Source organism: Pungitius pungitius, chromosome 2, assembly GCF_949316345.1.
Source record: "Pungitius pungitius chromosome 2, fPunPun2.1, whole genome shotgun sequence".
Taxonomy (NCBI): Eukaryota; Metazoa; Chordata; class Actinopteri; order Perciformes; family Gasterosteidae; genus Pungitius; species Pungitius pungitius.
The window spans coordinates 3,923,932-3,938,147 of NC_084901.1; the positions used below are offsets into that span (position 1 = coordinate 3,923,932).

A 14,216-nucleotide genomic window follows, 5' to 3' on the forward strand; every position below is an offset into this window, starting at 1 on the left:
CTTTTATTCATGAAGTTTGGGATCCGCTAAATGCCTCGATAATCACATCCTGGATGGGGGGGGGGGGGGCACATGGGACTCAGCGGGTCTCCATGTCTAGGCGCACCGCATACAAGCACCTTGATAAATATACCACTGCGGCGAGGTATGTGGGTGTAAGTATGCATCTGTGTACGTTCTCGATTTAAACCTTGAAGTGATTCTGAAGTGGGTTGGAGGGGGTTGGGGGAAGGTGGGAGACGAGGGAGGTGGGAGACGGGGGTGGGGGGGGATCTTGAGAGGAAAGGAAAAGAAAAATCGATCCGCCTCACTCTCTGCACCCACTGGATGCGTGCAAGAGTCTCGCCGTGTTTGCATGTGCCCCAACTGCGGGGGCGCCACCAAGTGGTCAAAGTTATTCCCACAGTCATTTAGAGGGAGACCAACGTGTCAGGAAAGAGAAGCACAGGGAGATGGATCAATATTGAGGAGTGTGTGTGTGTGTGTGTGTGTGAGAGGAGCGCGGTAAACTTCCGTTTCCGGGGAAACGCGCACATGAGACTGCGGACAAAAAACGGGGCGGGTGTGGGGGGGGGGGGGGGGGGGCGGTCTCACCTCTCCCTCGATCCTAGGGGGCCGGATGCTGGACAGGTGGATGGTCTTCAGCTCTCCGGAGTTGAGCTTCCCCACCACGGCGTCGGCGTTGACCACCTGCATCACCTGGAGGCGACGGAGAGAATAAAGAATAAAACACAAATTCATCTAAAAAAAGGATACAACAAATCCCACCGCTGCAGGGTGGAGGAGTGCAGGAAAGAAAAAAAGACTGGCGCTGCATTGGCGAGTGAGCGAGCAGATACAGACTGGAAGAGAGATGGGAAGTGAAGGATCAGGGGAAGGATAAATGGAGGGGAAGAGATCTATTCAGAGGCGGAGGCAGAGTGACAGCGGCCATCGAGCGGCGTCACCGGGAGCCAGGTGAGAAAGAGTAAGAGCAGGCGAGCTCGGGCGTGGCGCCGAGGTTTTTGGAGGACAGAGCGAGGACGTTTATCCGTCTGGAAGGGGAGGGGGGAGAGGGGTGGGGGGGGGCTGGCGGCACTTTATTCCAGAGACCTTTACGAGTGTAACTAAAGACACCGGCTAATTTATGTTTGGCATTTAGATGTTATTTTCCGCCGCACCAAGAGGCAGCCGCCTCAATTTATGGGGAAGGGGGGGGCACACCTGTGCGAGATTACAGTCGGGAACTGAACCCCATTTTCCCTTGGGGGGGGGGGGGGGGGGGGCAACGTGGTCGGAGACGGGCGAGGCCTTTCCGACAACCCCGAGGCCTTTTAAGTAGGCCGCTGGCGACAGGCTGGAAAAATTAATCGCCCCGCACGTGTGGGCGCCCACGCGTGCATTAAACGGCGCCGTCATCCCTCACACTGTGGCTGAAATGGAGGCTGTGCTCAGGTCCCCAGAGAGAGAGAGAGAGAGAGAGAGAGAGAGAATCTAGACTGTGTGCAAAAACAAGATAAGCAAAAAGATGCCTTTAGAGTTGGAGATGAATTTGAATGGATTCTCTGGGAGTCACAAATCCAGGTGTATTAAGGCTATTTGGGAGATTAATTAGTTGAATGAAAGCGAGTCAGACTGCCATCGCATTTGTCACCAGAGAGAATAAATTAGACGGGGCCCAGGCGCGCTGAACAGTCGGTCCGCCACAGCGGGGCCCGAAAAATACATCACATACTAACCGGCGAGCTGAGTTGGAGAGAGAGGGATAGAGGCCTGTGAGGGGGAGGGGCCGCCTGTGCGAGCATGTGTGCGTGCGCGGCGACGCTACATACGTGCACGCGGCTTACACACATTCACGCCGTAACAAGGTCATTTCGTGGCGTGCCCATATAAATGGTGACAGAGAGAAAGAGAGAGAGAGAGAATGTGGTAGGAGCAGGAGAAGCGGCTCGGCATTTACCGGCTAATTATCAGCTGGAGGAGGCGAGACGTGAGAGAGAACAGGGAGGACGAGATAGAGGGGGGGGGGAGAGAGAGAGGGGGGGGGGGTCTTTGCAAAAGTAGCTGCCACAAGGGTCGAGTGAGGCGGCCGAGGAGACAAATAGGCGGGCAGCGTGACTCACTGGGTCTGACCCCCCCCCCCCCCCCCCTCTCATGCCCCCAAGAGGTGGGGATCTACTGCCACCTTCTGCCCGCGGCTGACATGACATCTGCAGTGGCCAAGATCGGTCACGGCGACGTGGGAGGATTCTTGGCCACCGCCGGGCCGATCCATTAGGTTAGAGCCGTGTGAGGGGGGGGGGGGGGGGGGGGGGGGGGGGGGGGGGACACACACCCATCTCTCACGTCCCGTCGGCGACTCTCTGCGCCGTCAGTGGATGGATTAGTCAGGCCGAAAGACTATTTTTCAAATAAACCAGGCGGGGGACAGACCGCAGGCCAACAGGGTGAAGGACATCGTCTATGGGGACAGGTGCCGATGAGACTTCCCTAAACCGCTGGGCCCGATTTTTTAACTGGGGCACGAACCAATACGGCCTTTGCGAGACTTTTTTATCTGTCGAAGAAGCCGTCCGACCTTGTAACCATTCTGTCCGACTGCGGTGACAAGAAGCAGGGCCGACAGCGCGTCATCGCTTTCCCTTTGTTGAAGTGTACTATTCTCTCTCCTTGTATTGCTGCGGTGCATCGGCGCACCTCTTTACTCCCAGCGTAGGCCAGAGAACGTATTCGGGTTTTGGATATAAATCTTTATTCTTTAAAGCTCAGCCTTTAAAATGTTACCCTATTTTTGTGCTATTTCGCGACCTGGTGTTGTTTCATCACAAATTGTTATCGACGTGCTCCTCCTTAAGCAACAGTGACAAGCTAGATAAGGGGCTGCTATACACCCCATCACCTTTTATTCATCACCTCTCAGGTTGATGGTTAGTGGGGGAGTGGGGGCAGAGGAGAGGAAGCCTACCGGGGCATGGCCTACATTCGCTGCGCTGGTCCCAGCAGAGCGAGAGAGAGGCGAGAGAGAGGCGAGGAAGTCAACGAAAAAAGAAAAAAAAAAGTGAGGGAAGATTCGTCAGCAGGACGGGCTTGTGGGGATTGGACCCGCTCACCCTCTGTACCCGTCACTCACATAACAAGAAGTGAGAGTGGAGTGGACCAGAAGAGGGGAAGCGGCGTGCACGATGATGGGATGGATGGATGATGGGTCCCTGGGAGAGTCAGTTGCATCTTGGTAATATTTGGGATGGACGTCGTCGTGCAGCAGTTACTAAGGATACCCGTTTCTCTCTAAACTTGCTACCTGGCTTTCGGCCTTTTTCAAACACGCGCCAGACATCCCTGCAAAATGCCCACACCCAGGCCTCTTTTATTGGGTGGGTGGGGGCGTTCGGAGGGATCTGAGAGCAGCTCACACGGACAATATAAATGTTTTATCCTTTCCCGAGCCTCATCCTTCTGACTCAGGAAGAAATATACACATACGCATGGGCTTCTTTTTTATCTTCATGGCGTGTGCAGTTTAGCAAAGTCGTTCTGTAAGCAGATTTCCAAAGCAATACCTTTTATGTAACCCTCAGGCTAGCCATGAATTTTTCAGGGTCTTAAAAGTTCAGGGTCAGCAGGGAGCAAAAGACGGACAAAAGCCAAACTCTGTGGGGAGGGGGTATTAAAGTCAGTTTTTTTCCTTCCTAGAGAAAAGTACGTTGACTAAAAGGAAGGGTGGCGTGCGAGTGTCATCATTTAAGATGCACTCCAGAGGAGCTTTGTAGCGACATTAAAGCTACAACCCGGACACCCCAATAAGTCAGTAGGTGATTGGAAGTAATGCGCAAGGGAAAACTAAACAAAAAAAAAAAAACTAGGAGTGCACTCGTGTGTGCTTAATACTGAGGACACTCGTTCTCTCCCGAGACCCCGAGGCCAATAACCTCCTCAGCCGAGATCTCTCGCTCCCGGCTATCGGGGGGCCGCTGGGAGGGAGAGTAGGAGGGGAGGGGAGGGGGGAGGGGGGGGGCTCTGCTGTAGCAGACGCCGGGCCATTTGGCCCTGATTTGACTGGGGAGCTCTTAAGAGGAAGCCGTTAAGTGGAGGATTCTTTGTTTTGTTTTATTATCTTTTTATGCAGTTGGGGGGGGTGGGGGTCATTTTTTTTTATTTTGTTAGAAGCATCGAAGTCGGAAGAGGAGGCGAGACGTGCTGGGGGGGGGGGGGGGGGGGAAACGAGGCTGGGCTTCTGCTGGGTAATGTCTGTGCGTCACGCTGACAGCCGTGTACCTCGCTGCTGCTTTCTCTCTGGGGTCCAAACGATAGGGGGAGGGGGGGGATCCAAATTGAAAATCATTATGTTAGCGGCGATGAGCTAAAAGGGGGCTTCGGGGGCCTCACCTTGGCTACGAATTGCCTGTCCTTCAGGTCCAAGTTGGCTGTGGGTGCGACGTAGTCCTTCCAGATGCGGATCTTTCGCTCTTTGGCGGATCTGGACAAGAACAAGGTCACATGACGTCAGTCAGTGGTCGTCCTCGACATCAGCCAGGCACACGTGCGGGGGGACACGCAGGGCTTAGTCGAGTGGATAACAATGATCCCTTTGGCTGGGGAAAAAAAAGCCCATTACGGTGCAACAAACCCCAAAGACGCTTAAGCCACAGTTGGACCGTGATGGATTGTGGGTAGACGGAGCGGCCTCGTTCATGACAAGCATTCATATGCATAACATTCCATATAAATAATTATTGTATTACCTCAAGACTCTTCATGTACTCTATTTATTTTGTCTCGTATCCACTCAGTGGTTTTCCACAGCCAATTACATTCTACACGTCCACTCTTCTCTTAGCAGAATTTAATAATTCATGACTGTGGCGCTGTTGAATAAAGTGCTTCATGAAGTGTACGGACGAGACTATTAAACTTCTTCTTCTTCTTCTTCTCCCCCCCCCCTCCCCGCGCACGCCCGTGCAGCTCCTAGTAAGTTTCCCAGGCCGAGCCCTTCCACGCCGCCCCGAGCTGAAGCGCCCCCCCCCGCCCCCCCGCCCTTTTGCGTACCGTTCGGCGGCTCGGAGCTTCTCCGCCCCCTGGGTGTAGACGGCCATGGACCAGTCCACGCAGCGGGCGAAGCCTTCCTTCAGCAGGAGCTCCGTGATGTTGCCGTTCTGTGGGCGCCGAGAAGATGGATATGAGAGAGGCGGTCAAACGGCACAGATTGGGACGGGGGATTGGTTGGGTGCGTTTCTCTCCTCACCGGGTGGAGGATGGTGCCCAGGATGATCTGGTTGGGGCAGCTCTCCAGGATGATCTGAACGTCCCTCTGCAGCAGACGGGACTCGGTGAAGAATTTGGCCTCGGCCGCGAACTGCTCCGGGGACTCCGTGCCGTCGGCTTCCCGCTTGAACGTGGGGCACTGGCGGGAGAGGAGGAGGGGGGGGGTGGGGGGGGAACAGGGGCGCATGGACAGAATAATAATGATGGAGAATAATAGCCTCAGTCAATCAGGTGGGTCCGATGCGATTAGATCGCGTTGGATGAGCGGCACAACGTAGACGGAGATTCCCAGCAGTCAAAAGGCGCCTCTGGGAGGCTCGGCTTGTGTACACAGTCTTTTGATAACATCTGGGGTTTTTTGTTGTTTTTATCCTGTTATCCACTTTTAACCGATGTCACCTTGCTGCACATGCGACTCGCATTTTGCTTTTGAGCGTGGCAAAACACCCGAAAGATAAAAACGCGACGGGAGCCACGAGCAGACGAGCTTCAGAACGATAAGACAAAGAACACCTTGATACGGATGGAACGTCTCTATGTGGAGGAAAACAAAACAATTGTTGTTTTTAAACGGCCGATTGGCAAATCTGGGCTTTATGACAGAGGCGGGTGGGGAAGTGAGATTGTTGTACAGTGGCACTGGACTGCCCTCTTTCATCTACATCTGGAGAGCCATCTGATGCCGTTCGTACATTAAGATCCTCACTAAATCGGCTCCTCGGTTACATCGGCAGGCGGAAAATACCTTGACTCCGGAGAGCATGACAGTGACCAGGTAGTGGTCGGGGAGCAGCAAGGCACGAACAACGCTGCCGTCTCGCACGTGCTCGATGATGGCTGCAGGGAGGGAGGAGAACGCAAAAGCTTGTGAGTCCGACCGAAATCGGGGTTTATTACAAGCCGAGCAGAACATTCGCACAGAAGAAAAAAAATATGAGAATAGCTGAAACAACTGGTTAAATAACAGATTATTTTTTAGCTATCTCACTACCAAAGAAAAACAAGGTAAAGAAAGCATTAGTTATCATTTTCTAGATTTCCCACTTAAAAATGGAGGGGCTGAATCAGTGAGTAGGCATCCAGGGAGAAACCCAACATGTGATACAGCGTCCGTCCTCACAGCAGGAGGCGGCTGTGGGCGGCTCGGAATGAAAGTCGCACGGCAGTCGGCCCCCCTGGATTAATTGTGACGCAACTCGTCCCCGTTGGAATCCGTTTGAGCCGCGCAAGAGTCGAGCTCAAGAAGAACGCAATCTACATATTTCCAGCGCTGGTGAGATAAAACATTGGGGAGCATCGCTGGTAAAAGGCGAGGTATCAGAGCCTCAGTTCAATTGGAAAAGCTTTTGAGGAGTCACATTGTATTTTTTTTCTTCTTTTCTTCCCCAGATCACATCACTCCCGACCTCTTCAGTTTAAGAAATTGGACAGGATGTGAATGGACAGGCATTCCCTTGGTGATGGCTTCTCTCAATCTCCGCCCAATATAAAAACTACACAGACCGCCTCTCGTGAGCAGGAAGAACAAGAGCCCCCCCGCCCCCACACTCCTCTTCATTTCCCCCCCCCCCCATTCAATTAAAGCGCGTTGAAATGAGCCGTGCCGCTGTTAAACGGCAGTCATCTGGAAATGAATCGAGGGGTGCGTTACGACTCTGAAGCCGGCATTAAGAAACAAAATACCTTCAATCAAACATGGGGGATTTGTGTGTTGTTTTTTTTCCTTTTTCAAGCGGTGTGGAAGTTTGCGAGCTGCCCCCCCGAAAAAAGCAAACAAACCAATTACCGTTGATGGGTTTCTGGTGCAAGGAGTCGACGAAGTTGCGGGGATTCTCTATGGTGTACTTGAGGTCGCGGATGGTGTGCGCGCCGCCGCCTTCGCTCCACATGCCCTTCTTGGAGGCTTTAGACTGGTCCTCCAAATCACAGAGTCTGGCCTGGTCTGGACTGCTCACACACACACACACACACACACACACACATACGCACACACACACGGAGAGAGAAAAGGGAAAATTTAAGGAACAATAAAAAAAGCCAAAAAACCCATCAGACAGTACAGCTGTGATACAATGGTGCAGAGTAAATTTTTTTTTGTGGATTGTTTTGTTTTAATTTGTGAAAGAATGTAAAATAAGTAGTAAATATGGAACAAATATTTGCCATCTTTTGAGGGGACCATCATGCCGGGGTGTGACAGGGTGAACAGTTCAGGCTTTTTTTTATTTCTTCTAATCTAAATTAAATCTCCATAGCACTTTCATTTTCTTCATTGAATCAGTTAAGTAGCAGGAAAATGCTGATGAAACCTGCGCAAAGCGGATATCGGAAACCGCCCTCGTCCTCGCACGAACTGCGATGGCAACAGCTTGTGTTGTGTACACGTTCAAAGTGTAGGACTCCACGTCCTGACATACATAGATCTGCTGTTTAAGAAAGAAAACTAAAAAAAAAAAACATGCATCTGATGAGTCTGAGGAGACAATAACAGTGTTTGACGGCTCCACGCAGCTGGCTACAAACGCCACAATTAATTCCATGCCAGCTCCCTGAATTGTGCAGCCTAGTGCTTTTTTTTATTTATTTTTTAGGGCCATTGTACAACTTTAATTATATTCATTACTTCAAATGGCCAACAGGGCTTCTGTTTAGAATCAAAGGACGCTCGATTGATACAAGAGCGGCGACGGTGACTCGAGTTTTTTTTTATTTTTGTTGGTTATTTTATGAACAGGGTTTCTTCTCTTTTTACATCTTGGCTGCCTAAAGACAACGTTTGCTTTGGAGAGGCAACAAAGTGGCTCCCAATTAAAACGCCACGCGAATAATTCAATAAATGTTGCACGGCACGAAATCAGCCTCAGGGGCCTCTGCGATCTGTACCACACACACACACACACACACACACACACACCTTTTCTCGAGCTGCGTGTTCCTACTTTGACTTTTGGGCCCTTGCCCTCTAAACTGATTTGGGGGGAAAAACAGCACCGAATTGAAATCAAAGCGGTTTCTTGCTTACGGGGCAGCAAGAGGTGGAACTTTTCTGCAGGGAGTCGATTGCGTTTAAGCCTCTTAGAATTAAGGCAAGTGAACGGGAACGGAGGGAGCGAGAGGAGAAACCCCGACAATGAAATCAATAATCGCTGACATTGTGAAAGCCACTAGAAGTGATGAATAGAAATAACTGTGTGTGTGGAGGCAGGCGATAGAGGGCTTATCCACGTCTTCCAAAACGCGGCGATTTCTTTTCTCTTTTTCTTTCCTGACGCCTTCGCACCAACGCGCTGCTTGAAACCAACACGGCGATATCGATGGGTAAGAAGGTGCAATAATACCGAGGAAGGCTGCTTGAGGAGGAACGGCCAAAAAGAAGAAGAAGAAAAAACGAAACTTGTATATTCCCTTCTAGTTGAAGACACTGGAGGCCGCGTCTTTCATCTCCGTGAGGCTGCCTTGCACAACCAAGACAAATGTTGAACTTGAGCTCGCCGTTGTCTTACGGTTTGGAGATGGCGTGGGATCCCTTGTTGCCAGTACATTCCCCTCGGGCGTTTACGCCTGACAACTAGCACTCCTGTGGGGCTCCAGTTTAAAAAGATATTTATGAAAACCCCAATAATTCTGAAAGGTTTAACTTCTAGATTTGAACACGGTTTAGGATGGCAAACACGAACAATATCAAAGTACCTGGAGAGGTCCGGATAATGACCTTGCAGGGAGGAAAGCTTCCCACGGTGTAACTAATGAACGGAAGGGGGACGCCACGCGGTGCTGATTGGCTGCGGGGAGAAGTTCCGCCGTTTGTGTGACGTTCAGTGAGCGGCGAGCAGAATCCAGTTCTACCAAAAGGTCGTCCGTGCAGCGAAGCGACTCGGAATCAATCCTCTGATCCAATGTAACCATTCAAGGGGATTTCATTGGCTCAAAATGACTTAAGTACAATACAAAAAAGTTGCATTAAAATGTGTGTGTGTGTGCGTGTTGTGGCGTGCTCAGTGCTCAGCACTCGCCCCGTCCCTCCAGTCTGAATGGGCCAAAGCGAGCGTCCGAAGCCATCATCGTTATAACAACCCCCCCCCCCCCCCCGCCCGCCCCATCATTACAATCCCATCCTTGTTAGTGCGATCAACGTGGCCGGTCACGGGGAGGGGGGGTGGGGGTGGATAATGATATTGGAGGCCAGGGCACTGAGGGGAACAACAAAGGCCTTAAGTCCTCACTGAGTAATGCCCCCCCCCTTTGGCCAAACGATGTGGGCCTACACTTAAAGCATCGTATACATTAGCGCTCGTTTGGGGCCATTGCACGCCAAATGCTCGCGACGGGTCGTTAGCGGCCGAACGGTCACATCAGCGCTCTTAATGTTGGAAGATACAAATGTAGCAACACTTTTAATGTGTGTAATGTGCAAATACTGCCACTGGGGGGGATGTACAGTACTTTGTCAGACAGCGCTGGTTGTGCAACTTTATCTGTAGGCGGGCGGAGTGGGGGGGGGAGGCGTGGGGGGGGAGGCGTGGGGGGGGGGTTTACTGTGTGAGAGCAATGTGGCAGAAACGGGTTCCAGAGGGACGTCGCTGCTGCAGCGGGGCAACACTGCCACCCTCTGGGACACCACGGATCCGTCTCAATCCTCTACGGCCCACTGGTGGAGGACTTGGTTGGAACTCCCCACGGATTTAAAACTGTTGTGCTGCTCAGCAGAGAACATTGTGTGCCAAAAATATTTACATCTCACTGGTTTTGTGTGTGTGTGTGTGTGTGTGTGTGTGCGCGATTGTCTTTGAGGTCATCACTTCAAGCATCAGTCGCTCTTTTATGGTGGCATCCTCTAGGTCAGCCAGGCCGACAGGATCACAGCTGTAATTGTTTTGAAATCCCAAAGAGAAACTCAGACATGCGTTACGGTCACATGTTGCGTTGTTAAAGTGGATTAAAAACTGATGTGCACAACGAACGTGACCTACACGCATCTCACCAAATAGAGTGACGGACAGACAGGCCAAAGGGGCCCGAAGCGTCGTGCTGGCATGGAAACCAGTCATGTCAACAAACAAACAAACAAACAAAAACAGGTCGCTACAGCTGGCGCGGAGGCAAATATCTTACTTGTTCCCCCTGATTCCTTCTCTGCGGACTGTGGCCAGGCCCTCCGTCACCAACGCGTCAGCAAGGTTCTCGCCCGTTGTGTCTGAAATGAGAAAATAACGCAAGAACTTTTTCAGCCCAGGGTTTTCCAAGGAGCTACGCGGTTAAATTTACTGGTGTGTTTTAGTTGGAGCGGCTGGTGATCGGGAGCGTTGACGTTTAGCTTCAAATAAAAATGTAAGTATCACTTTTTACTGGTGCCAAGTTTAAGAAGCTCACCTCTCCCCAGGTAGACCATGCCGTACTCCCTGCCCAAAGCCGTCTTGATTTCCACGGTGAAGCACACTTCTTTGCCGATTAGCTTCTTCCGCAGGAACTCTCTGGCTTGGAAGGCCCAGGGCTGCGATGGAGACAGGAGTGTTAAATGAATGCCCCCTTCCGTCTAAAGTTGACCAAGACTGGGAGGGACTGACAGCTACAATATAAGCACAATCATTTGTATGAAATGTGTGCTGTATTATTAAGATGAGAAAAGAAAAGCGTGAAAAGTATTTTTAAATATTAAATCAGAAATTTCAGTCTTGAACATTTAGGGTTTGTTTCCTTCTTTTGAGCAGAACATCTGGCTGTGATGAATACACATTTTTTTCAAAAGGCGTGAAAAGATAATATTACCGCCGGCATCTTAAAGCCTCATTTTTTATTGCGTCTTTTTACACGTTGATATAATTTAAAATCAGACATTACATTACACCTCCCACACTGAAGACACAGACAGACCCCCCCCCCCCCCCCAAACTGGGACACCATGTGAGTGGAGTGTGGCTACTTAGCAGGACCTTGCTCTGCCTTTGCCAAACACGCAGATAAACACAAGCGCGCACACACAGCGCTCACCTCATCGGGGGTGTCCTTGGTGTCGGGCTGGCCCTGGGCGGCTCGGCGGGCCATGGCCCCGGCTCGGATGTTACTGAGGTTGATCTGGCGCTCCGGGGGCGGGCCGCCTCGCGGCTGGCCCCGAACAATGATGGCGCAGCCCGACAAGACCTGGGGAGACAGAGCGGATATTTATCCCACAAACGCAGACGCCATCTTCAGCGCGCGCACACACACACACACACACACACTGTCACTGACAACGGGTCATTATCACAGGCACGCTCAGAGGATGTAAATCTATTTCCAATTCAGAAAAGACATTTTGATGAAAAGTGAATCTTGGTGTCAGAGCAGCACGGAAAGCTATTGGGGAGCTGGGAAAGCGACGCCTCGTTGCCGGGGAGACCGTCTGTCACTCAAATGCAAGGCGAGATCACGCCATCTGAAGAGATAACCTACTCTTGGGTTTGACAACCACGGCATTTACACGAATCTGAGCAAACAGCTTTTATCTGCGGACTCTCCAGCGTGTCTGCGGGGAGCATCACCGGGTGGAGGAGGAGGAGGGGGCTGTTGATCTAAGATGTGGGTCAGATAAAGTCTTCCGTCAAATCAACACCATTTGCCCACGACCTGGCTCGCTCCTTCCAAGTGGCCGGGGGTGACTTTTTTTTTTTTTTTTTTTTAAACGCACTGTGTTTGCAAAAGGGACCAAAAGTTCCTCTTGGGGGGTGCACTCCTCGATCGACATTCTAGAGGCGCAGAGTTCATTAGATCAATGCAGGTCCTACTATAAATTTAAATGATGTGGACCGTGTGAAAGTTTATTTTTCATTTTTTCAATTTCTAGCCAAATGATACAAATCCAAAAACTTCGAAAATGGTGCACTGACAGATGGTTCACAAATCTCTCCATGCATGCAGTAATAACCCACTGGAGTGTAACCGACGCCGCTTCCCGGGGGGGGGGGGGGGGGGGGGGGGGTGCACTGTAGTGGCCACAGTTCTCAAGGCAGCCCTTCTTCCACCGCCCGTGACAACCCACCCTCCCCTACCAACACTAACATGACAGACCGGAGAGCACACAGCAGGTTGTATTCACGCCGGTCTGTGCCGGTCCGTTTGGAGGCTGCTCGTGTGGGTCTCCTCGGCCAGTCGACCTCGGGCCAAACTGCAAGAACTAAATGATGCAACAATTAATGCATACATTAGGTACAAACTCCGTTAACCTTGAACCTGGAAAAAGGTGATCTCGCCGTTTTACAGATAAAGGGAAATCAAGGAGCCGACTCTCCCACAGCCCAGCTGAGTGGGAGCTCGGTGGGCTTGAGAAGTTGTAGCTACGTGTCAGTTTCCAGTGGTTGGTTTCTATGCAGCACACTTTGGGGGGGGTTGGGGTGGAGAGAAAGAGAAATCTGTGGACTCTGGGAATGTAGCAACACATTTAACCAGCGTGCATGATCGTAGATATCCCAACAAACCGGTGCTTCAAAACGCTGAGAGGTGACGCAATTGCATTTACAGGAAATGTTGCGAGGGACAATAATTAAAACGGTATTAGCCAGCTGTGGCTTTCGGGGGTTAGCTCGTACGCTACTTGGCTAAATGCTCGTTTACAAATGGCCAATCACTTGAATGACTTCGACTTGCGTCAACGGTGTCTGCTTCACGCCCAGTGGCAGTACAGACCACGAACTTTATTCACAAAAGACACACTTTATTCACAAAGATACAGGTTTCTGGAAAATAAACGCTAAAAGCTAACAGTTAGCCAGCCCAATAGCTGGGAAACTGAACATCTGTTAGCATTACTGTAAAGATAGTTACAGATTTTCGTAAACTTGAGTATCAATTCCGCTAACGGCAACTTAAGACTACTTATTTGCATTTTGTCAGCGTAACTTCTTTCAATACACCGAACAATTCCGCTCAAATTGTTGGTTAGATTTCACTGCGGCTAACTAGCATGATAGCAAACATGTGCTAACGTCAATGGGATTCAGCGCATTAGCTGGCTAGCAATTGTTGTAGCAAAGCGGCTAATGCTAGCTGGCAGGCTGCCGCAGCTAGGTGGGCTACATGTCAGTGACAGTCGTTAAGTGACACGTTGCCAACAGTGGAATTCAACAGACAGCTGCATGTATGTGGTCAAATCAGTTCGCTTCGTGTTGTACGACCATGAGCCCCCCCTTGGCTAAACTAAACTAGCTGTGTTCCCACAGACTCGCAGGTTGGGGGGAATCACATATTCTTATGCTGGGATTCCTACCATTTTCACAATTCCTCTTTGCAGAGAAGCAGCCGGAGAAGGGGCAGCCTGACTCGGTGCCGAAACAGATGCCATGTCCACTGGTTTTGAGATACGACGCCGTTAAAAAAGGGGGTGACCAGGTTAGGGAGCTGGGACTCTTCTACTGAAAGCCAAAGAGGGGGAGGAAAGAAAAGAGGCTGAGCGACGATCAACACACACGTTATACCGGAAACACACTTTGCCATGCGTGCACACACACGTCGAACTCGTTCCGGGTCTGAGGGAGCGGAGTGAATGGGAGCGAACGGGGGCAGGCTCTCGACCGCACGGCCGAGATGAGGTAACGGCTTCCGGGGCAAGAGGGACGACACGTCAGCATAGCGTTAACCCGGCTAATGCTGCGTTCGTGGGCCGTCGGAAATGTTTGGGTCGTGAGCTTCGAAACAAACGCTCGTGCGAATTTGAAGAGCGACAAAAACAGAAAACGAAGTATAGGCTGCAGACTGAAATACTGCAGAGTAACTGTGGTTAGAAAGATACAGTCATTAGAGTCGTGAGAGTACATATAATGTGGGACATATTGCGCGGGTGCATAAATATATTTTCCACGAAATATTATTGTTTAATTGATGTTAAAACCAATTAAAGTGGGCAGAATGGGATTTTTTTTTCATCATTGTTCAATTCAATTCAATTCATTTTATTTTGTATAGCCCAAAATCGCAAATTACAAATTTGCCTCAGAGGGCTTTAC

At 50.8% G+C, this 14,216-nt stretch overlaps 1 protein-coding gene across 1 annotated transcript in view; it reads right to left on the reverse strand.

Annotated features, from left to right (window-relative positions):
- Positions 1-13,747, reverse strand: part of snd1 (staphylococcal nuclease and tudor domain containing 1) — a 27,254-nt gene extending 13,507 nt beyond the window's left edge. The window contains exons 1-10 of the mRNA XM_062558463.1: positions 13,481-13,747; positions 11,230-11,379; positions 10,612-10,732; positions 10,354-10,435; positions 7,028-7,188; positions 5,987-6,078; positions 5,222-5,380; positions 5,026-5,132; positions 4,366-4,456; positions 595-699 (exon numbers count right to left, since the gene is read on the reverse strand). Of these exons, the coding sequence (XP_062414447.1) occupies positions 595-699; positions 4,366-4,456; positions 5,026-5,132; positions 5,222-5,380; positions 5,987-6,078; positions 7,028-7,188; positions 10,354-10,435; positions 10,612-10,732; positions 11,230-11,379; positions 13,481-13,555 (1,143 nt within the window). The 5' untranslated portion in view covers positions 13,556-13,747. The remainder of the gene's footprint in view (positions 1-594; positions 700-4,365; positions 4,457-5,025; positions 5,133-5,221; positions 5,381-5,986; positions 6,079-7,027; positions 7,189-10,353; positions 10,436-10,611; positions 10,733-11,229; positions 11,380-13,480) is intronic.
- Between the last annotated feature and the right edge of the window lie 469 nt (positions 13,748-14,216).